Source organism: Bos indicus x Bos taurus, chromosome 2, assembly GCF_003369695.1.
Source record: "Bos indicus x Bos taurus breed Angus x Brahman F1 hybrid chromosome 2, Bos_hybrid_MaternalHap_v2.0, whole genome shotgun sequence".
In the NCBI taxonomy this organism is placed as follows: domain Eukaryota; kingdom Metazoa; phylum Chordata; class Mammalia; order Artiodactyla; family Bovidae; genus Bos; species Bos indicus x Bos taurus.
In genome coordinates this window covers 84,585,747-84,608,672 of record NC_040077.1, presented here as the reverse complement: position 1 = coordinate 84,608,672, position 22,926 = coordinate 84,585,747, and the positions used below count along the sequence as shown (strand labels likewise).

At 34.0% G+C, this 22,926-nt stretch overlaps 1 protein-coding gene across 2 annotated transcripts in view; it reads left to right on the top strand.

Annotated features, from left to right (window-relative positions):
* STK17B (serine/threonine kinase 17b) overlaps positions 1–21,773 on the top strand; it is a 30,242-nt gene extending 8,469 nt beyond the window's left edge. The window contains exons 2-8 of one of the 2 annotated variants that reach the window (XM_027563334.1): positions 1,968–2,129; positions 7,814–8,026; positions 12,001–12,145; positions 13,290–13,416; positions 14,927–14,975; positions 16,139–16,318; positions 18,363–21,773. In XM_027563334.1, coding sequence (XP_027419135.1) covers positions 2,008–2,129; positions 7,814–8,026; positions 12,001–12,145; positions 13,290–13,416; positions 14,927–14,975; positions 16,139–16,318; positions 18,363–18,645 — 1,119 coding nt within the window. In that variant the 5' untranslated portion in view covers positions 1,968–2,007 and the 3' untranslated portion in view covers positions 18,646–21,773. Of the gene's footprint in view, positions 1–1,964; positions 2,130–7,813; positions 8,027–12,000; positions 12,146–13,289; positions 13,417–14,926; positions 14,976–16,138; positions 16,319–18,362 lie in introns of both variants that reach the window. The other variant, XM_027563342.1, reaches the window with a different exon arrangement.
* Positions 21,774–22,926: the final 1,153 nt, after the last annotated feature.

Genomic DNA, 22,926 nt, shown 5'->3' with positions numbered 1-22,926 from the left:
GAAGATCTTTCAGAGAGTACTAACAGGATTTGTTTATTGAACTCCATGATGTGCTTTCACGACTAGCACTGTACCAGTATCATTCTTCATGAGTTTGTATTTTAATTTTTATTATTTAGAGCACTGCAAGATAAATTCTATGATTCATCCATACTTTAGGGGCAGCAGAATTGCAGCTTTCCTCGCTAGTAATCAGGAGAAATGCAAAGTAAATCACAAAACTGTCTGAATGGGGCATATGTTGGCAAGGAAATGATAAGTTTTCCTACCCAGGGCTAGCGGGGTGAAAAGAAGGGACCAACTCTGTCTGTGATTAATCATTTATTTTTAATTTAAACAAAATAATAAGATTGAAACCCCCAAGTGTTTGTTATATTTGTATCCCTTCCGACACATTTGAAATACTACTTTCTTTTTAAAAGTAGCTGTATTACTTTGCTAGGCTGCTGTAACAAAATACTGTAGATAGGGTGACTTAAGCAACTGAAATTAATTTTCTTACAATTCTGGAGAATAGAATTTTGAGATCAAGGTGTCAGCAGGCTTGGCTTCTCTGTGGCCTTTCTCTGGCTTGTGAATGGCCTTCTCCCTGTGTCTTCATCTGGTCTTTCCCTGTGTTTCTGTATCCTAATCACATTTTTTTAATGAAGATACTTGACTTGACGTATTGCTTTAAGGCCCACCCTAATGGCCTCATTTTAATTTAATTGCCCTTAATTTAAAGGCCCTTTCTCCTAATACAGTCACTTTCTGAGGTACTAGGGGATTAGGACTTTAAGGTAGGAATTTTAAAGGGAGGGACATAATTCACCTCAGAACAGCAGCAAAGGTAAATGCCTCATAACTGGTATGATGTATAAATGGGATTCAGACTCAGATGTGGTTCAGTCCAAATGTTATTTTCAGAATGATACTCTGCTAATTTTGGAACACTAGAGATGTACCTCAAAACTAGTTAGGTCTTTGTTTTTCCAAAGTTTGAGAGAAAAAAATGCCGACTTAAAACCAAGGAAATACAGAAACTGAAAACACTCCCCTCTAATCACACTGTTCACTTGCTAAGTTGAATATAGGTGGCATTTAAATATAGGAAGGTATAGAACATGTCAAGTAGGAAATAAATGGAGGAAAAATGTGACAAGAAGGAAAAAACGTAGGGATTCTTGTAGGAGTGTGCTAGAAGAATAATACTGGATCTTCTATTACATAGGCATAGCAGAAGGAAGTATCTAAAAATTTGTAGTCTGTCATTATGATATGAATTCAATTAATGTGAAATAGTAGTTTTAATATTAAAACTGAATGCTTGTAAATATCATAAAAGTTCCAGATAAATATGAGCTTCAGATACAGATTAGAACTCCAGAATAGGGCTTTATGTGTAGTTGCTCACTCATCCGACAAAATTATACAGCTCTTCATACATAGCAGGCTCTGTGCTGGGTTCTGAATCTAAGACCCATGAAACAAGTCTATTTCTTTTAATGACTCAGATGTCAGTAATATAACTCACAACATGTGAATTTTCCACTATATTTGTTTGCTCATGTAAAATTAAATTTAAAACGAATAATTGTTTTTCTGTGTTAAATTATCTTGTTATGTGAAGATACAACTTTAAATAATCAAAGTTTTAAAATGAAATTGAATGATTATATTACAATTTTAACTTTTTAAAAGAATTTGGTAGGTCTTACAGGCATTTTCAGTAGTTTTATTCTGAAATGAAATTCAGTAATTTAGTTCAGGTACCATAGGTGATACCAATTTATATGTCTGGTCTTTGTTTTTCTTCTTTTAGGGTAGAATATGCTTTTAAATCTTCTACCATCTTTTTTTTTTTTGGTTGCATCTTATAGCTATATTTGGAGCTGTACAATATAACGCATATCCTCTCTGAGATAACATCTTTTTTTTCCCTTAATTGCATATAAGTTATACCCTGCATCTTCTCTTTTTTTAAGCAGGTAAAAATAAGTGACTGAAGAAGCCTATCTGGGAGTCATCATGTTGAGGAGAAGATTTGATTGCCGAAGTATTTCAGGCATGCTAACTACCACTCCTCAAACTCCAATTAAAGTGGAAAACTTTAATAATTTTTATACACTTACATCTAAAGAACTGGGAAGGTAAGGAAACTTTTGATGTGTGTGTGTTTAAAATCACAGGATTTGTCTATCCTTTTATAAAACTCACTTGATTATTATTTAGCAATGATTAGAAAGAAAAGTCCTCATCTCTGCTGGTACTATATAGGGATCTAGTCTTAAGTGACCTGGAAATCAAATCCATGGAGGGTTAGTGAGCATGTATAATATATCGTACCTCGCTTCATAGCCCATGGTGGAAAGTCAGGGCTCTTACTGGAGTCTGTCCAAGGAAGAGGCAGCTTAGCATAGTGGACTGTCACATCCAGATTTGGGGTTAGCCATTTGCTATTTGATCTCAAATTACTGTTCCTCTCAGTACTGTAGTTTCCTCACCTGAAAAGTGGGGATGAAGGTAATCATATATATTTTATATGGTTGTTGTGAGTCTTAAACAAGTTAATATTTATAAAATAGTAGAATGCTATAAAGTCTTTTTGAATAGCTTTTCTAATTCTTAGAATATTGTGCTAGCCTAAAAAAATGTGGGGATTCTCTTCCTCTTTTCTAAACAAAATGAATTAATTCATATTTGATAGTATAATTCCATATGACAAACAATGCATGTTCTGTAAGTAAAACCTGTATTTATTTACACTGATACTGATCCGTTTTGGTTTAACGAAGGTGTAAATTCCTTCAGGCCAAGGAGTGACCTGAGATTATGAGATCTAAATTTAACACTACCATTTGAATATACATGAAAATTACAAAAGATATACCAAATAATTTGTTATGTATTCAGCATTTTGAGCTTTAAATTTAAATGCTTAACAAAGGGAGGATGGTGATCATTTTCTGTCTTTAGTTTGATTTTTATGTTAAAATAGTAAAAGCCCATGTTTGTGTTGATGGATGCACAGAAAAATAGTATGGATGATTTTTTGTCTTTGATAATCTCAATGTGAAAACAAAAATTGACTGAAACATGGCAAGTAATTCTGTTCTTGGTGGTCTTTTATGTCAAAGATGAAGGCAGGTCCTGGCTTTTTCACTTGTCAGATATTGGGAGCAGTCTTTCTTTTACAAAATAAGGGTGATAATATCTATGTCATTAGACTAAGAACTAAATATGAAAGCATATTTATTTCATAATTCCAGGCATATTTATTTATTTAATTTTGTGTGCAAAATATTTGGGCCTTTTAATGGTTTATGAAAAGATATAGTTTTTAAAACCTTTCAGGGTATTTTCAAGAAATAGTTTAGTTCTAAGTCTGTAATTATTTCTCTTTGCATTATACAGGAAAGAGTAAGAGTTAGTTGACTGTATCTCATTACTCATTAAATAGTCATAGAGTCTTTGCTTTGGAAGAACTTCAATGGTCAGTGGCCTTCTAATATAATTTTTTATGCAGTGCAGCAATTTTTCCTGTAGTTTTCCTGACAAGTTTTTTTATCCAGCCTCAATCTGAACGTCTCAGGAATAGGGAACTCACTTCCTCAGAATATGTCTGTTCCATTTTGTGGGCACTTAGACACAGAATTCTGTTTTCTGCTAATCTCTACCTAATATACATAGTTCCCCTTTTGTAGCTGCATATAATACCCATGTAAAACTGCTTTAGAGATTTGAATGTAGCTAAATGTTGCCAGTTTCCTTAGATGCTCATCTTATGACCTGATTTCCAGACAGTGTTCCTTGATCCATGTATCCTCTTCTGGATCACTTTGTAGCTTTTTATCTTCAGTCTTAAAATGAAACAGTCTAGAATGGATGCAATATTGTTAATATCTTACCGTCCGGAATACAACAAAACTTTATTGAGATAGCCTGTGTGGGAGCTAGAAAGACTGATTTTTTTTTTCTTTGATGGTTTTGGAGAACATAAACTTTGGGAACAATATTAATAATTTGAAATTGTTTTGTAAATGGGGTGCCATCATAAATCACAATCATAAACTTGACTCAGTTTATAACATTTTAGAGCAAAAACTCATGATAAACTCTGATGAAAACAAATTCAGATTCCTAATATTTCATCTTTTAATAACTTCATGAAAGAGACCTTTTTTCTTTTAGTTGATATGGCCTAATGAGTCACCTGGTAAATATTGATATGTCTCGTTAATAAACCTTGATAAATTGAAGTCATGACCTTTCATCCGCCATGAACTTGCTGTAAATTCTTTCAATATTTTACCAATTTTGATATTATCCCACACTTTTGCAAAGTGAAAATTAGGATCATAACCTTGTTTCTTCTGAGGCTTATACATTTTGAAACATACAAACATAATAATTCTAGCATGTGATAATTACAAAATTATCTTTATAAATCAGTTTTTAAATTAGTTTTAAGATGTTTAATGTTGTAGAATTTTTCTTTAAATTAGAATAAGATATGTAAAAGTTAGCAGTTAATTTTTGACTGTTCTCAAAAAACTTTGCATTGTTCCTGTTTTTTAACATGTTGGGTAAGTTTTTTCCACCCCTCCCCCAACTGAATCAAGGTTTCATAGGACTTCTTGTGGTTAGAAGGGTGAGGCAGATGCAGAAATAAACGTCAGCTTCTTTTGTGGCTTACCCTCCCCCCTCCTTTCACATTTTATTGTCTGTTCTAGAATGTAGAAGAGTAACTAACCAGACCTTTTAGCTGCTGGGAAATCTAGTTAGCCTTGCCCTTTTAGGTTATACATTAAGTACTACTGTTAAGGTTTTAAAATTTCCTAAATGTTTCTGTTAAATTTCATATAGGGACATTATGTGTTAAGTATTATTTTATGAGTGTGCTTAGGCTCTCAGTCGTGTCCGACTCTGTGCAACACCATGGACTGTGTAGCCCACCAGGCTTCCCTGGCCATGGGATTCTCCAGGCAAGAACACTGGAGCGGGTTTCCATTTCCTTCTCCAGGGGATCTTCCTGACCCAGGGATAGAACCCACGTCTTACATCTCCTGCATTGGCAGGCAGATGTTTTACCACTAGTGCCACCCGGGAAGCCCTATTATTTTGGATACTTCTAAATGACAATTAGCATTTTAGAATGGAAAACAAATACTTGGTTTTTTCCACTAAGTCATCTGATAATTATGGTAAAAATATTTAAAGATCCTCTGGAGAAGAGAATGGCTACCCACTCTAGTATTCTTGCCTGGAGAATTCCATGGACAAAGAAGCCTGGTGGGTTACAGTCCATGGGATCACAAAGTGTCAGACACAACTGAGCGATTGACACACATACATGAATTTGTGTGTAAAATTTTGAGTCTCAAAGAAGGCTTAAAAATGTGAATGCTTTAAGTACAGTATACAGAAGAGCACAATGTATGGTACTGCACTAGGTCCATAGCTCTCGCATTCATTCAACAGATATTTCAGTTTCTATTATGTGTTAGTTAGTGAAGTGTAGATTTTATGATTAATAATTAGGACAGATAGGGTTTCTGCCCACATAGGGCTTTTACTTAGCGATGAACATTGACAAATAAGTAATTTCCAATATTGTTTGGTCATCTTTGCTCTGCATTAATGAGTACTATTCTTGTAAGCCTCATGAGAAAACCTGAAACAGTTAAAGTGTTATTATTTAATTTTGCTCTTTGTTTCTGAGAGAATTCTGGCTTGTAAATATAATTATAAAATTACAGCAGAACTTAATTGTTACAGCTGGTACTGTAAACTATTTCAGATGGACAGAGTTCTTGGCTAACTAGCTTCTGTTTCCTAAGTTTTACAAGGTGAATTTCTTCATAAAACTTAAAATTTCCTTTTTGTGTTAGACAAATTTTCACTTCTGAATCTAAATAAGAATTGGCAGAAGTGAATCTACTTCTTTAAAAAAAAAAAAAAAAACTATCTTAAAGGAAGGAATTGTTTTGTAGTGGTCAGAATAGAAAGCTAGGATTTCACATCCTGCAATTTAAGTCATGGCAGTCCATTTCCATATATGACCTTTCATGAGTCATTTAATCTTAGTCTGACTCAATTTGTCCAGTATAAAATCTATAAACATGGACACTCTGAATATAAAACAAAGGGACTGATTGAGTTTTTTTGTGAGCTCATTGAAATGCTTTGATTTGTATTCCTTTTGCATATGGTGAGAAAATACAAATTAAACATTCTCAAATCTTAAATGAAAAGTTTTATCAAAAAAATAACTTTATGCATGCAAATTTTCTGAGTTGATATTTATTTTGATATATGTAAAAGAATCAAATTATAGCATGACCACTTTCTTAAAATTTTTTTTTTTTGCATTAGTAGCTTTACCTTTTCATCTTGATTTCCAGTCCGTGGTTTTCATTGGCACCAATTTTGGGGAAATTGAGAATATAAAGAGTAGGGATCTTTGTCATCCTGCCCTTGACAATAGTAAGTTAAAAATGCATAAGCAATTTATTCTGTCCCTGACTTCTACCCCAAATCCAAAGTATATTAAAAATAGGTTTTTATTTATACCTGATTTGTTGGTATTCAGTAAGTCATTTGAGCCTTAGGATAGAAGTTCTTAATTTTAGAACCCATGAACTAGGCTTAGGAACTTTATGGATAGTCTTTGAAATCTAAAAACCCTCTGGAACTTTTTGTAAAAATTTCTTTTTAAAGGCATGTGTACATTTTCTGGGTAGGCAGTCAATAATTTTTATTAGTTTCTTAAAACAATCTGACTCAGAATAGCTTGAGTCTTTGGGAAACTAGATGGGAAAACTATAGGCTTAGAATACACAGGCTTCTCTTGTGGCTCAGCTGGTAAAGAATCTGCCTGCAATGTGGGAGACCTGAGTTCGATCCCTGGGTTGGGAAGATCCCCTGGAGAAGGGAAGGCTACCCACTCCAGTATTCTGGCCTAGAGTTCCATGGCCTGTGTATAGTCCATGGGGTCTCAAAGAGTTGTACACTACTGAGCGACTTTCACAGTCTTTACTTTAGAATACATAAGTTTGCCAGAGTCTTTCAAAAATTGGCTGAAATGTTGAGCACTGTTATTGGATAGAGCTAAAACATGTTTATTCCTAAAATAATAAACATGACTTTAATAATGTGTTTGTACATAGCTTTTGATAACCATGAATTTTCTTAGCTAATCATGAAGTGTCTTTGGATACTTTCCATAAAACATGTACACTTTTGATATCTGTTACAAGCTTTGTGGACTACTGAGCAATACTAATAGATACTCTGGTAAAACAACTGACAAATTGTGATAGAAAGCTTCAAAGGTTGTCAAAAGTGATGTTGAAAGGCAAAATGTTTACACTAAGAGAAGTAAATAAGATGAATACCCATTTTTGCATTTAATTTTTTTTGTTTGAAGGAAAGCTAAAATTTTTAGCAGAGGGAAATAGACCAAGATACATATCTTCTCTGGAGTCTGCCAGACAGAATAATATTTACTCTATAGGATTGTTATCATACTTAAACAAAATAATTCATATCAAGAGTATGGCATGGAGTTGGTGGGCAAATGAGATCTCTCCCTACAATGGTAATGTATCATGTTAATGATATGATGGTGAAGAATAAATATAATTATGTCTTATATTACATTTGCCATCTGTATTTTAGTCTGATGATACTATAAATTTTATAAAAGTACATGTAGTATTTGATTAGATTAAGAGAGCAAAGGTAAATTCCTAATGGCATGGATGTTTGAAGGATTGATAAAGTTATAACAGTATCTGTGTTATACTAACTTTTGTTCTTACTTTTCCCCCAGAGGAAAATTTGCTGTGGTTAGACAATGTATATCAAAATCTACTGGACAAGAATATGCTGCAAAGTTTCTAAAAAAGAGAAGAAGAGGACAGGACTGTCGAGCAGAGATTCTACATGAAATTGCAGTACTTGAATTGACAAAATCTTGTCCCCACGTGATTAATCTTCATGAAGTCTATGAAAATACAAGTGAAATCATTTTGATATTGGAATAGTAAGTATACTCTTTAAAAAATTTAAAGTATACTCTTTAAAAAAGTTTATAGTACCTATTTGAATCGGGGGGTAAGGTTGCTTGAAATGTCAAGAACAAAAATGATAAAAGTATAACAAGAACTTGTAAAGATTCCTGTTAATAAAATATTAGAGGAACATAGTATATATTCATATATTTTCAGAAAACTTATAATGTGTAGCCTCACACAGATACCCCAAAATGAATTAAACAGCATTCAGTAAACAAATGACAATACAATGTTTATAGAGTATAGTGAAATTGAGTATACTTTTGTTGCCAGTGGCAAAGAAAATAGAAGTTTTCTGCAAAACAGTCTGATGGGCAGATAGGATTGAAATAATTTATATATTCATTTATTTGAAAAGCACATCCAGTGAAGTTACCCAAGGAGAATAAAAAGGTAAACTTGCGTGAATGAAAGGTAAACCATGTAGTTTGATTTTAATCTTCTACACATTAACTTTATTGTGTTATGGGAGTTTTTTAAATGATATTCTCGACTTCCTTACTAATTTCTAAACTGTGCTTTAGAAAGCTGTATAAGACAAATGTAGATATAAGTAGTATATAGTACATAGATTTATGTGACAGTGTAACTGTACTAAAGTACTGTTATCATATCCACTCACAGATGCACAACATATATACAAGCACATAAGCAAAAAAACATAAATACTCCAAATTTCTGAATTTCTTAGTTGAGTTCCTTCAAGGGGCAAACTTTTCAATAGAGAGGAAGAGTAGAAATATATCTGAGTTTACCTTTCAAGACAATAATGATATAAGTGGCTTCTCTGATTACAGAGAAATTTTTTCTTCTCTGTAGTCACTGCTCTGGGTGCCTTGTTTTAACAAAGGGTCTATTAGTCTGCTGCTCCTCACTGCTTTCCATTTATGCTTCCAGTTTCTGCTAACTTCTGCTTCTTGTGTTATCGCTTCTTCTCCTCCTTTTAACTCCTCTTCATTTTCTGTTTACCATAGCTTCATCTTTGGAAAGCTATGGTAAATTATGGTAAAGAGCTTTCCCTCTTTCGTGGGAAAAATGGCAGTTCTACAAAAGACACTGATCAGCTGGTCAAATGAAGAGGTAGAGACAGTGTGATTGGCTGACAGTCACAGGGTTTGTTTGATCTCGTTACTGAAACAAACAAACCCTTAGGATACTTTTCCTGGTATAAACGTAACATCATTTATTGTGTTAGATTTAGAACGTATAGAAAATAGAAATCATTTGTAAACAGTGGTTACTTTTATGACATATTCCTCTATTTTGAAATTATTTTATTTTTTATGTATGTATATTTTCCGAAACAAAATCGTGATCTATTAAGTGTATGGTATTATAATCCTTTTTTTCCACTTAAGAATATGTTGTGTGCATTTATCTATATCTATATATATATATGAAATAGTGTTTCTAAAAATGAATTTTAATTTAGCAAAGACTTTTAAAGTTGACTTCATAATCAGAGTTTAACAAGCAGCCCCCAAATTCAGAAAGGCTGGATGTTGGCTAGATTTGGAATTAATATTTGTTGACTCATTATAATAATAGCTAATATTTATTGAATATTTACTGTGTATCAAACACTGTATTAAATACTACAGGTGATCCGCTTTGATCCTTATAACATCTGTTGTACTCAGTACTTTATGTGACTTACCTGATTTGATTCTTACAGCAAGCCAGTGAAGTTCGAGCTGTCATTTTTTGTTATGTATCACTATGTTACAGTAGAAGAAACAGAAGCATGTTTTGTCCCAGCTCAGGTAACTGGTTAGGCAGAGTCTGAATGGAAGTCAGGCTGCCTTGTTTCAGTAGGTACTTCCACAGGCAGCCTGCTGTTCTCTTATGTCTAGGCACTGGGAAGTGCTTTACGTATGTTTTCTCAAGTGGTTTTCTTATATTTTATTTTGAATTTTAGAATTAATGAGGATTCTGTCTATTGAATTAACTTTAGAGAGTGTAATGTCAGTGCTGGTATATAAATAATTATGAAGTGTTCAAGAATGAATTTTTCACCTAAGCATTTTATGCTGCCATATACTGCTGTATACTGAAGAATTTAGATCTCTCTGGCATTTCCCATAGTTTTGGGTATTTTCCATATTTTAATAGTGGCTAGGAATCCATATTCCATACAATTTTCTTTTAATTTTTAATTATTTTGTCTGATTTCTTATCAGAAAGGGCCTAGCAAATAACTTATTCTAAGAGAATATGAAGTATCTCTTCATTTTCTTGTCTGCTTGTGATTGCATTATTAACTTTATCTGTAGTGTCCTTGCAGGAATATATTTTGACCACTTGTTTTGAGAAGATTTATTTCATTAAAGCTGAATAACATAACCAGAAAGGGAAGAAGTGAGGTATCCTAAGTAGCTTGGCCTGTGGAGTCCCTCTTCCCTCAGGAGACCTTGAGCAGGGTTTTGACAGACAATTGATGTGTAAACTGAGGGGCCACATGTTGGTCTGAATATTAGCTATTCACAAAGATTAGTTTCTTTTTTAGATGAATGAATTTCTAACGTTGTCTTCCGGTACCTAACTTTGAAGGCCACTACTAGATGTTTTATAGCAAAGTAAATTTTTCATACTCAGATTGACTTTACTGTGAAATCTTGAAGTCAGATCTTGAAGTTAGTTTCTTAGGAACTTTCTGGGAGTTTTGGGGGCTGGAAGTCATTGAGATATGAAGTAAACATTATTGAAGCATTACCACATGTGCCTTAGCAGCTGTCCCACAGATTTCTCTGAAATACTGTAAAGTGTGAAGCAACCAAGCCCTGCAGCTTCTAATTGGCATGCTCTGTACAGATGACCCGATGGCCTGCAAGTGTGAAGGATCAGTCCTATGATTTTCAATGAGACTCAGATTTGTGACCACTGATTCTTTTTCCTTCTTGTGACTCCAGATATATATGACATACTTCTTCCTCTTGACAGTCACCAAGACTAATGGATTGTACTTTCAGCTGCTCTGAAGAATGACTGTCTATTCCATTATTCATTCATTCAATAGACACTTACTGTGTACCTTCTATGTGTCAGACACTCTTCTTGTTGCTGTGCATACAGGAGTGAACCAAAGGGGGGAAATAGTGTTCTGTGAAATAAATGAGTTTCTGATTTATCATATAGAGTAGACTGTACTTGAGATATTCCCAAACATACCTTATAAGTTTTTATTAATAACCATCTAGATTTTTTTGCATGATTTCTGACAGTTTTTATTTCATTCATTTAGATTTAGTCCTTAGAAAAAAATCTGTTGAGTTCAGTTATATCTCTGTTTTACAGATGAGGAAGCTCAAATAAGTGATTGACCCTAAATTATATTGCTGGCAAATAGCAGATTTACGATTTAAATTTAAATCATTTGATTCTAAATCTAGGAATTTTTCATTATGCATTTGTTGGCATTCTTTAGATTTTCAGTTCTTATAAACAAAGGAAAAAAACTGGGGTTCTGGGCCCAACTATTCTTTGTAAAGCTGCAATGCAGGATATTGGTTAAGAATGTAGATTCTCATCCATATTATACAGATTCAGATTCTGCCCTCTCACTTAATTTCACCTATTTGTACTTATTTCTTTATCTGTAAAATGGGAATGATAGCCATGATTCACATGATTGCCTTGAGAATCAAAATATCTATCTATATACAGATGACAGGTATGTTTATATATAATGAATAAATGAGTAAAATAGAGCAGAGCTGAACTCATAGGTAAATACTAGCACCCAGACTTTAAACCATTCTTGTCATTTATTTTATTTCTTAAAAATCCCTCCCAGCACCATCCACCACCCCCCATTAAATGTGTGTATATAGAGAGATTAGAGTTTAGGTGGCCATATCTTTTACTTAAAAGTATATAGTATTTAAAAGTTGCCATTTTTAGATCAATGATTTTTCAAGTTTCTATTCTTTGAATTCTATTTCAGTGCTGCAGGTGGAGAAATTTTTAATTTGTGTTTACCTGAGTTGGCTGAAATGGTTTCTGAAAATGACATTATCAGACTCATTAAACAAATACTTGAAGGAGTTCATTACCTACATCAGAATAACATTGTACACCTTGATTTAAAGGTAATGTAATGTCGTTTTAAGTACCACTACATCTCTGTTCCTTCTCTGCTCTTGTTTGCACAACTAACTGCAGACTGGTATTGAGAGGAAACAACAGGTCATGCTTGTCTAGACTGTGCATGTGCTACGTGGACTTACTTCTGTACTGATTGATAGAAGACTGCATGTGTGAGCAGCTCAGATTAATCACTGGGCTTTTAAAAACCATCATTACATGTGTTCTAATGCTACTGTCATGTCACTCCATCCTGTTCTTACTGCCATATCTTGGACTTTTTATTGCCACATCTTGGACTTTTTGTCTTATAAAACTATCTCTGAAATACTTAATTTTCAGCTACCTCTTGAAGGTAACCTGCTAGTCCTTACTCCTTTGCTCCCATTATACTCATTCATCTTTCTCTTGAGGCTTTTAGTCTTTTGGCTTTTCCTTTCTCCACACGCCACCCCAGACCATTCAGGCCCCTTCCCCCTGAGGTACCACTTCAGCCTCTCGTTTTACTATCCTTTCTCCTTATCCTTCCTCTGTAGCCATACAAGAACCTTGAAATCTGAATCAAATTGTCTCTCATTGTTTGAACACTGGACTCTTCCCTTCCTGGATGATCTCCTTTTCATATACCCTCCCATGCCTCTTTCTATCTCAGGTACAATCCTGGGAATAGTCAGACACAGAACCATACCACTGTACAGAACCATTAGCTCTTTCTGGGTGTAAATGTATTTTTATTTGTTCATGCCTTCTTTCGTGCTATTCCCTAGACCACTTTTCTCACTGGCATGCTTCTGTTTAGCCTTCAGGATTCATCTTAAGCATCATCTCTACTGCAAAGCCTTCTTGGACTTTCTTATGAGCAGAATTAAGCAGTCTTTACTACTGAGTATTCTGTATATCATAATCAGTTAATCAATCAGTGTATCCATCTTTTTTTATTAAAACCAAGAATACTCTTGAAGTGTATTTTTTTTCTTTATTTGTCATTGACTATATAGCTCCTCCTAAGTAGTAGTTCAGTAAATGTTTAGTGGATGACTCAATAAATGTTTAATAGCTAAACAAATTCTACTTAAGTTACCTCTGATTTGAGTTTAGTATTCTTTTCTTGTTTTATATTATTTATCATTTCTTGTTGTGCTTTATTAGCCCCAGAATATATTATTGAGCAGCATATATCCTCTTGGGGACATAAAAATTGTAGATTTTGGAATGTCTCGAAAAATAGGAAATGCATGTGAACTTCGGGAAATCATGGGAACACCAGAATACTTGGGTAAGAATTTCCTTTATTTTATATACCACTTTGAAAGGTATTAATAAGTGATACATATATAGAACTATTTTAAGGCATGTAACTCCAGGATATATTTGGTTCAAGGATTTTAGTGCATTGAAATTCGGTTTTGACACATTTAAATGAATTGTAATGAATTGAGACAATCACAGTTTACAGGACATTGGACATATAAGTTAAAAGTTTAATGTTTGTGTGTAAAAGCTTTGTACATAAAGAAAAACAGGTAAAAAGGAAGTTAGGAAGCAGAAGAAAATGAAAAAAGGGGAAAACTGAATCAGTGTTACTGCATTTGAAGCCTTTTTGTTTGATAGATGTCACTTTTACTTCTGTCCTAGTGAGGTTTTTGCTGAGAGTTGTAAAAGGAGGATTTTGAAAAAGAAGGGTGTTAGGTAGAATCTATTAGTAGATAATCTAGGAATATTGTACTAAATCAACAAATTAGATCATGGAGATGAAAGATGTTTTTAAGTCCTGTAAAGCAGCACATAAATGGTAAAGTATTTTAATTTGTAGTAACAATCTTTTTACACTTTTTTCTTGTTGCTCATATTGATATCCCTATGCAGGCATTGAAAAGATACAAGTAAACAGAATACGTGCTACTCAGCAAGGGAGCTGACTTTCCCAAAATGAAAAACAAAGCAAATTACTAACTTCTCAATGCTCATAGAGGCTACAGTGTCCTAGAATAATGATTGTAATTATAGATAATATAGCTCACAGAAGTATGTGAAAGGTAGCAGGTGGTGCATGCAGGCTGACAATATATGTGACTCACAGGCTTTATTAACCAGACTGTTATGCTTGGAGAAGTTATGAAATCATACTGTGAAACTAAAAAGTTATTCAACTATAGATACTAGTTTGGACTCTACTAATTTGAAATTTATAGTAATGCTCGGAAAGTATAGACAATTTATGTTGTACCATTAAATTCTTTTGGTGGGGGGTGGGCAAAGGAGGAGACAGTGGAAAATTAATTGCTTAGGAAACTAGGTTTTAGATAGTGTAAAAGGGATATTTAATCTGTTTGAAAATCTAAAGCACTTCCAGGAAGCTGGTTTGTTCATAGTGTCATTTTTGAATGCATATGAGTCTATTTACCCTGAGAAGAAAAACTGAAATCATTCTATTAAAATAACTCAAACTAATTCCTAACAGAGTCATAAAACTAAAATTGTAAAAAGATTTTAGCTTTTACTTCTTCATAATTGCTTTTTCTGAGGTTAATCTTAATTGTTTAAAAAAAAATACTGCATAGCTACTGGTTACTCCCAGAATATCATTGGTGCTTTTGAACCATCTGGTTATATAATTTTCTCAACACTAGGTATATCTAAATGTCCAATCACAGGATGATAAATACTGTGCTAAATTTCTACTGATATATTGGTAATTCTTTAAAATTAAATCCAGTTTACTGCAAAGTAATTTTCATGTCTTTAGATTTGTCAGTATTGAATTTGAATTTTATTTTCTCTTTCAGCTCCAGAAATCCTGAACTACGATCCCATTACCACAGCAACAGATATGTGGTAAGATTTTGTTAGTTACTTGTATTCCTTTATTAAAAGCTGGTTAGTACATATTCTGTGGTTCTTTGGTTCAAAATGTAAATAGTAAGGCTATCTTTAAAAGATTTTATTTGAGTATCATTATTATGCCACAGGAAAAACATTTACCTGTTCATTCTTTTTAATAACACTTTGGCTCTGAGCCAAAGTACAGGAATAAATAGGAAAATCCCTTTCCTGGAGGAAGACTCCTTCTGATAAAAGAACAAAATAGTCACACTATTGTGCTGTATGTTCTATAATAAAGATAGAATACTATTTAATAACCATAAGGGAAGCAGCAGACAAGCACCAGATGGGAGACATATGATCTAGGTCTAGGAGAACTAGGAAGATATTTACTCAATAGAAAAATGCGATTAGATCCATTTAAAAGTTTAGTTTTATAAGAGTGTATTTCTTGGGTATTGTGAGTTTATATGGTTGTCACAGAGAGAACATTATAGGGTAGAGATGGCATTGGCACCAGAACTTTACTTGAGACTACAGTGGCAGACTTGACTCCATCAGACCAAGAGGAAGAGTTTAGTTTGCCATGTAGGGGGAAGAAATGGATTTGCTAAGAAAAAAGGGTCTTGTGGCTAAATAAGTGGGTGAAATAGGTGCTATGTATGTATTGTCTTTTTCTGGTTCCTGAACACAGGAGTTGTCATTCACATATTTATGGTTCTAAAAGTTTTGCAATTAAAAGGAAATCTGTCTGCCCAATACTGTGCTTTACCAAACCTGCAGTCTCTGTTTGTATGGAATCCTATTTATGTCTCACAGATCACTACTGTGTCATTGAACATCGTTTTGGAAATGCCACTCAGGACAGCTTTGTGTACTTGATAAACAGGTATCTGTGTGAAGGGCAGACTGTAGATATAATGATACATATTTAATACATTATTTTTATATAACATACATGTGCATTCCCTCAGTCTTTTTCTGTGAGGCAAATTTGAGACAGCATAATTATTTCAGCTTTAATAGTATACTATGGGAACTTTGAAAAGCAGTTTAGTTTAACTGCACAAGATTTGAGGACAGGAATATGTTGAGAATCAATTTTACTTTATATAAATGTTTTAAGATTAACACACATTTTAAGTTCCCATCTTCTCAGTTATTTGTTTTTTCAGGAATGTTGGTGTAATAGCATATATGTTATTAACTCACACATCCCCATTTGTGGGAGAAGATAATCAGGAAACATACCTCAATATTTCTCAAGTTAATGTAGATTATTCGGAAGAAACTTTTTCATCAGTTTCACAGCTGGCCACAGACTTCATCCAGAGGCTTTTAGTAAAAAATCCAGAGTAAGTAATATTAATTTACTTAAATACTATTACAAAATAAATTACATATGATTATTAAGAAAGATATATTATAAAACAGTATAAAATTATTGGATGTATGCTCTCTCAAGTTTCAGGTAAAATGGGAAGAGAGGTGGTATGAGAGATCATTAAATGGCAAATCCATAACTTCAAACATAGGACATATAAAATATATAACAAGAAATCTTGAAATGAAGAGAAGATTTGGATTATCTCTTCTGTCAATCTGCTACTATCCTCTGAAATTCCTTAAAATGATTAGTAGTAGAACTGATGGCTCAGCAGTAAAGAATCCACTGCAACGCATGAGACACAGGAGACGTGGGTTCAGTCCCTGGGTCAGGAAGATCCCATGGAGGAAGAAATGGCAACACACTCCAGTATTCTGGAAAATTCCATGGACAGAGGAGCCTGGTGGGCTATAGTCTATGGGGTCACAAAGAGTCAGGCACAACTGAGCAACTGAACACACACACCAAAGATTTATAATATACATGGCTGGTTATGATGAGACTTTGTTATGAATTATTTATAGTGAAATAACCATAGTTGTATAACAAGTTCACATACTGATTGTCAAATTTTTAAGCAGCAGATACTCTTTGCCTACTAAAGAAGGTACTTGAAAGTATGTCTTAAAACTCTTACCTCGCTCATTGGCAACTTCAAAGCAGGAAAAGAAAAAGCTGACCTCCTTTTCTTTACCTGGATAAGTCCTGTATGTGTGTACTCAGTTGCTCAGTTGTGTCTGACTCTTTGCAACCCTATGGACTGTAGCCCACCAGGCTCCCCTGTCTATGGGATTTTCCAGGCAGGAATACTGGAGTGAATTGCCATTTCCTCCTCCAGGGGATCTTCCCAACCCAGGGATGGAACCCATGTCTCCTGCATTGCTGGTGAATTCTTCACTGCTGAGCCATCTGGGAAGCCTCCGGGTCAGCCCTTTTTACCTTAAAATGCCTTGGCTGCATGTAACTCAGAAGCTGTGATATACTGTCTTGGGCTGGGATCCTGGTTTTGTTACTTGTCAAGTCTTCTCTCTCTGACAGTTACTTAATCTCCTGGAGGATTCACTTTCCTTATTTGCTTAAAAAGAAGACCTACGCTTAATGCAAGTCTTAACAAACACTGACTAGCTCTATTTTGGGCTTCCCAGGTAGTGCTCTTGGTAAAGAACCCACCTGCCAGTGCAGGAGACATAAGAGTCATGGTTCGATCCCTGGGTCAGGAAGATCCCCTGGAGGAGGACATGGCAACCCACTCCAGTATTCTTGCCTGGAAAATCCTATGGGCAGAGGAGCCTGGCAGGCTACCATTCATAGATGGTTATTTAATAGAAATAGTGATTATTCTATGTGTTTATAGTTTTAAACTGTTTAGTTTTCTTAAATATTTTTCACCCTGTAATGAGCACCTTAATTTTTTTATAATCATAAAAATGGAACATAAAAACAAAGACTAAGGAAACCTACGTTCTAATGGTAATGGTGGTTATGTTAAGGTTGAAGTTTTCTTTCTTTCTGAAATATTGTGATATTTGACCATGGTGCTTTCACAAGAGAAAACAAAATTTAAAAACTAAAAATATTAGATAAACATCTTTGAAGAGTAGTCTCTGTTTTCAAGATTTAACTGTTACTACTTTTTAAGAATAAAGTTTTAAGAATAAAATTTTATTATTAATAAAATTAATAATAGAGATTATAATTTACTTACATGTATTTTCCTTCAAAGGGTTTATAAACCCAAGAGTCCTTATAATTTTACTGATTTTTATTTGCAAGGCTAAAATATGTTCCCAAGTGTTTTGATTAGATAGTCCTGTCTGTAAGCTTCATGATAAATTGAATTTTTAGTACATGTCAGACTTAAACTGTAGGTTTCCACTTTTCTTATTCCATCCTGTACTATGGGTATGTATTATTTTCAGAATAAATTTTAAAAAGCCTATAATGTACTGAACTATAGACGTTTGCAACCCGATTTTTAGATCTCAATCTTTTCTTGGTGCTTTCGTTCAAAGGAAAAGACCTACAGCCGAAATCTGCCTTTCTCATTCTTGGCTACAGCAGTGGGACTTTGGAAACTTGTTTCACCCTGAAGAAACCTCCAGTTTCTCTCAAAGTCAGGATCATCCAGTAAGGTCCTCTGAGGACAGGACTCACAGGCCCTCTTGTAATGGCACCTGCAGTGACCGGGAAGACAAAGAGAACATCCCAGAGGACAGCAGCACGGTGTCCAAGAGATTCCGCTTTGACGACTCGCTGCCCAGCCCCCACGAGCTTGTGTCCGATTTGCTCTGTTAGCACTTTCCTCCTCACCCCATTTGAACTGAGTCTGGAATCTGAAATCCACTCCAGTGTGAGATTGTGGTTTGTAACTTCATATATGGCATGTTTATATTGTAAATGCACTTTTGCATTGAAGAATTTAGGGAAATGTTTGAATGCTAAATTAGTAGTGACTAGCACAATTTCATTCCCTATACTGAGATATCAACTCTTCAAAAAATATTTAAATATATAACAAAAATAAAATTGTACTTGTGAGTTTACATGTTAATGAAAGAGTTTGGGTTCAAATGAATTTATCAGAATGTCTTCCATATCAGGAAAAAAGTGATTTGGGTTATATTATGGTTGATGTAAACTAAACAAAATGAAGACATTTAAATTTAATAGATTCTCCAAGGTAAGCCCTACACCATGCCTCTATTGACATAATTTTGTTTAGGATGACAGTTTCAAGTTTAAATAAAAATATAGCTATTCTATAGATGCTCGAGATATTTAACACTTGAAAATGTTTTTAAATCATGGATATTTTGAAACTACATTACATATGATCTGCTATATGAGACAGGTCCTTTAACCAGAGCAGAGGAGGGGTTAGAAACTGGATTTAGGGATATTCTATACAAGTTAAAACAGAGAAAAGAACAGCATGGCATCATTTTTAACTCAAATGTCTTTTGCCCACTCTCACCATACTTCAGATTTAACAAGGTCTGAAGGATGGAGAATAGAAGCTATACAAGTGTAGAGGGTTTTTGTCCTCCAGATTCTCTAGAGTAGAAGATACTTAGATGAAACTGAATGTGCTCTATTTTCAGTCAATGAAACATATTAATTGAATGTAGAAGAAAGTACTGACAGAAACTTAACACAACTTGCAGAATTTTAAGTATCTTCTGAGTCTTAGAGTACAAGCCAATCATTCAGAGTTGTAAAAGTATGCATAAAACATATCATAGCACACTAGGACCGCTAGCACAATGCCAGTCAGCAGTAGCAAGGTGATTGTGATCATAAAACAGGATGACCTCAAGCTCTTCTAAAGTTGCGAAGAACTCTTCCTAGTGTGTGACAAGGCTCAGCAGAGTGGCCTTTAATGGTGTTTTGCTGGGGCCACTGCAAGTAACAGTCCAAGGACAGCAGAATTATGGGAGGCCAGTGACTATGTTCAGTCCTAAGGGGGGGGGGATTGACTCCTACTGGGTAATCTTTGATGACTTTCCACCTGGAGACTATTTAAACTCATGTTATCAAGTTAAGATAACTATAAGTTTGCAACCATAATACTGTGTCAAAAGAAATTCGGTTTTGTCAAAAGAAATCCTTGCGTTTTTTCCCTTTGAATTATATGTTATTCTAGAAAGACTTCTTGAAATTTTGTGAGATTCCAAATAACTTAAAAACTTTTAAATAATCATCAGATTGCTTTATTTAGGTAAATGGAGAATTCCTTTTACATCTTCAACATTTCTTGAAGGAAAAGTTATTTCTGCTTGTGTGTGTATATATGTGTAAATGTGTTTGTATAGATGTATGTATATATGTATAGATAGATGAAATAAGTCCTTAGACAACTTTCTGTTAGAGATTCTTCCCTCCAGTATATTGCACTCAGCTCAGGTGCTTAAGAAGCTCTCATCTTAAGACATGTAAATATACATTTAACTTCCTTAAGAAGTAGTTATCGGTTCAGTAAACTAGTCACTGCAGAAGCTAATTGGGCTTCTGTATATCTAAAACTGATGATTTTTTTCTGAATCGTTGGTTGTCCATTTATTTGCCTTCAGTATTAAGCTAATGTAGGTAAAGTTTAGTAAGTCATTGGAGAAAGAGGAAATTATTACTTTTACAAAAGACCATATTATATTTTTTAATTTCCAGAGGAATTATGCCATACTAAAAATCAAGCAATGTTTGGATTTTGAATTATAAACTGTTTCTTAAAAAATATTTTATGCTAATTACTTTTATTCTGAGGAATCTTAAAATAGTTTATCTGCTTCCCCTTAGTTAATAGAATACACAGGGTTATAAATTCCCATACCTTTTTCCCTACCAATTTTCATTATAAAAGCAACTGGTTGTTACCCAAACAGTATAAAAGTTCAATTTTTTCATAAAGATGAACTTAAAATTTTCTCTGATTGATATATGAAAATAAACCAATTTTTAGAGGAACTTATTCACAAATAACTATTACTTATTAAATTTTTTCTTGATAATTATAAAATAATTCGTACTTTCTTCCCGCAAGATTGAAAGCAAGTGTTAATCAAAACGGTTGATATATGTCACTGAAGTGGGAATATGGAGATCCCCTCAGAGGTGAATAGATGTCAGTAATCATCTGAAGATTAATGTTATATTGTGATGAATTTATAAAGTATAATTTGCTTTTTGGTTTGGATCTTTGGATCAATGGGATTAAAAATAGAAGAGGTATAGCTGACAATCATGTGTCATTTCAACTTTTTCCCCCCACACTAAAAGTAACCTAACTCTGAGGAGTAAAATTATCATGGCACTTTAAAGAAAGTAAGCAGGACCTGTTCTCCAGGTTGTAATGAGATAAGGCACCTGTGCCAGAATATAAATCAGCACACTGCTTCCTTTATCAAGAAAGTCTTGTTATAAAAGAAATAGCCAATTAGTGACATAATAGATTTCCATTCTGGCACAAGTTCTTTCTTTCATTTTGAATGAGTCACAAATCATTCATAGACCAAAATTTGAATAGCCTTTCTGTAAGTAAGTAACATTTATAACTGTTGATATTTTATAACTGTTTACATTTCCTCTGTTTGTATTTGAATTTTCAGTTTGACATCTGACTTGGAAACTTGTCCTTATTCATTGTTGTATAAGCAATTGTACTTTAATTTTGAATTGTATTAGAATAAGTTATCTGACTTCCAATTTGGGGAATTATTATTAGTTTATAATTTTATGAAAGTTTAAAGAACTTAAAACTCAAGTATAAATTTCACATAAATTACAATTGCCGTCCATCTCAACTTTTATTCAGTAATCATGTTGCTTAAGGCATATGGCCTACAATTGTTTTGAATACTCCAGTAAAAGAAAAATTACATCAACTTAATGATCCTTTCGGTTACAAATTAAAAAGCATTTTTTTAACATTTGTGGTTGTCTTTTGCTTTAAAGTACTTCTAAAGTCTTTATTCCTAAATGCTAACCTCCTTGCCTGGAGCCTCTCTAGTCTTGAACTCACATCGTCTTTGAACTCCTTTTCTAATACAGCCATGTTTATTAGACCCAGTCTGTTGGATAAAGCACATAAATTTGAAAACAAGAAGGGCTGTTAACTTCTTCTAAGTAATAATACTTTTAGAAAATGTCAATGTATGGCAGTGCACTGTGTTGCATAGAGATGAGCAAAATCACCATGTAAGAAGTATGAAGTGTGATGAGAGAAATGATGTGCAGACTTGACAATTCGTAGGAAGGAGGTATTGATAAAAATTTGGAACTTTTTTTTCAGTTGTGTGAGCACCTTCAGGTTCCATATCTTCTTTTTCTGACACACAGGCACTCCCTAGTTTTTCTCTTTAGCCCCTTTTCCTCCTAGTCACTGAAGTTACATGTGTTATCTTTATTTGGATATGCTGCTGCTGCTGCTAAGTCGCTTCAGTCGTGTCCGACTCTGTGCGACCCCATAGAGGGGAGCCCACCAGGCTCCCCCGTCCCTGGGATTCTCCAGGCAAGAACACCAGAGTGGGTTGCCATTTCCTTCTCCTTATTTGGATATAAGTATCCTCAAATGTAAACTACTTCTAAGTAAATTGATGATCATATTCTCCCTTTCTGTATTACCTCCTCGCCTGAACTTCCTGGATTCATGTTATCTCCCTTAGTTAACACAGCATTAAATCTCTAGGTGTCATTCTAAAAATTTTGTCCTCTTACTGCACCGCTTTCTATTATTAATTTCTATCAATGATATTTCTTTATATATTTTGTATTCATTTCCTTTCAGCTCATACTGGTACACATTCTTTCACTTATATCTAGACTGTCTAGATCATCCAGAAAAATGTCAACAAAATTTTTCTATAAAGGGCCAGTTATTAAATCTTTTAAGCTTTGCAGATCAGACAATGCCTTGTCACAACTACTGAATTCTGCTTTAGGAGTATGAACTGTTTAAGAATATCTCTAATGTGCAAGGGTGGGCGCAAATGTGGTCAGCATCAAATGCATAATATCTCACATTTAGAGTCCATGCCAACTCCATGCTGTGGTCTACTTTCAGAATAAGCAAAAAAAGGGATT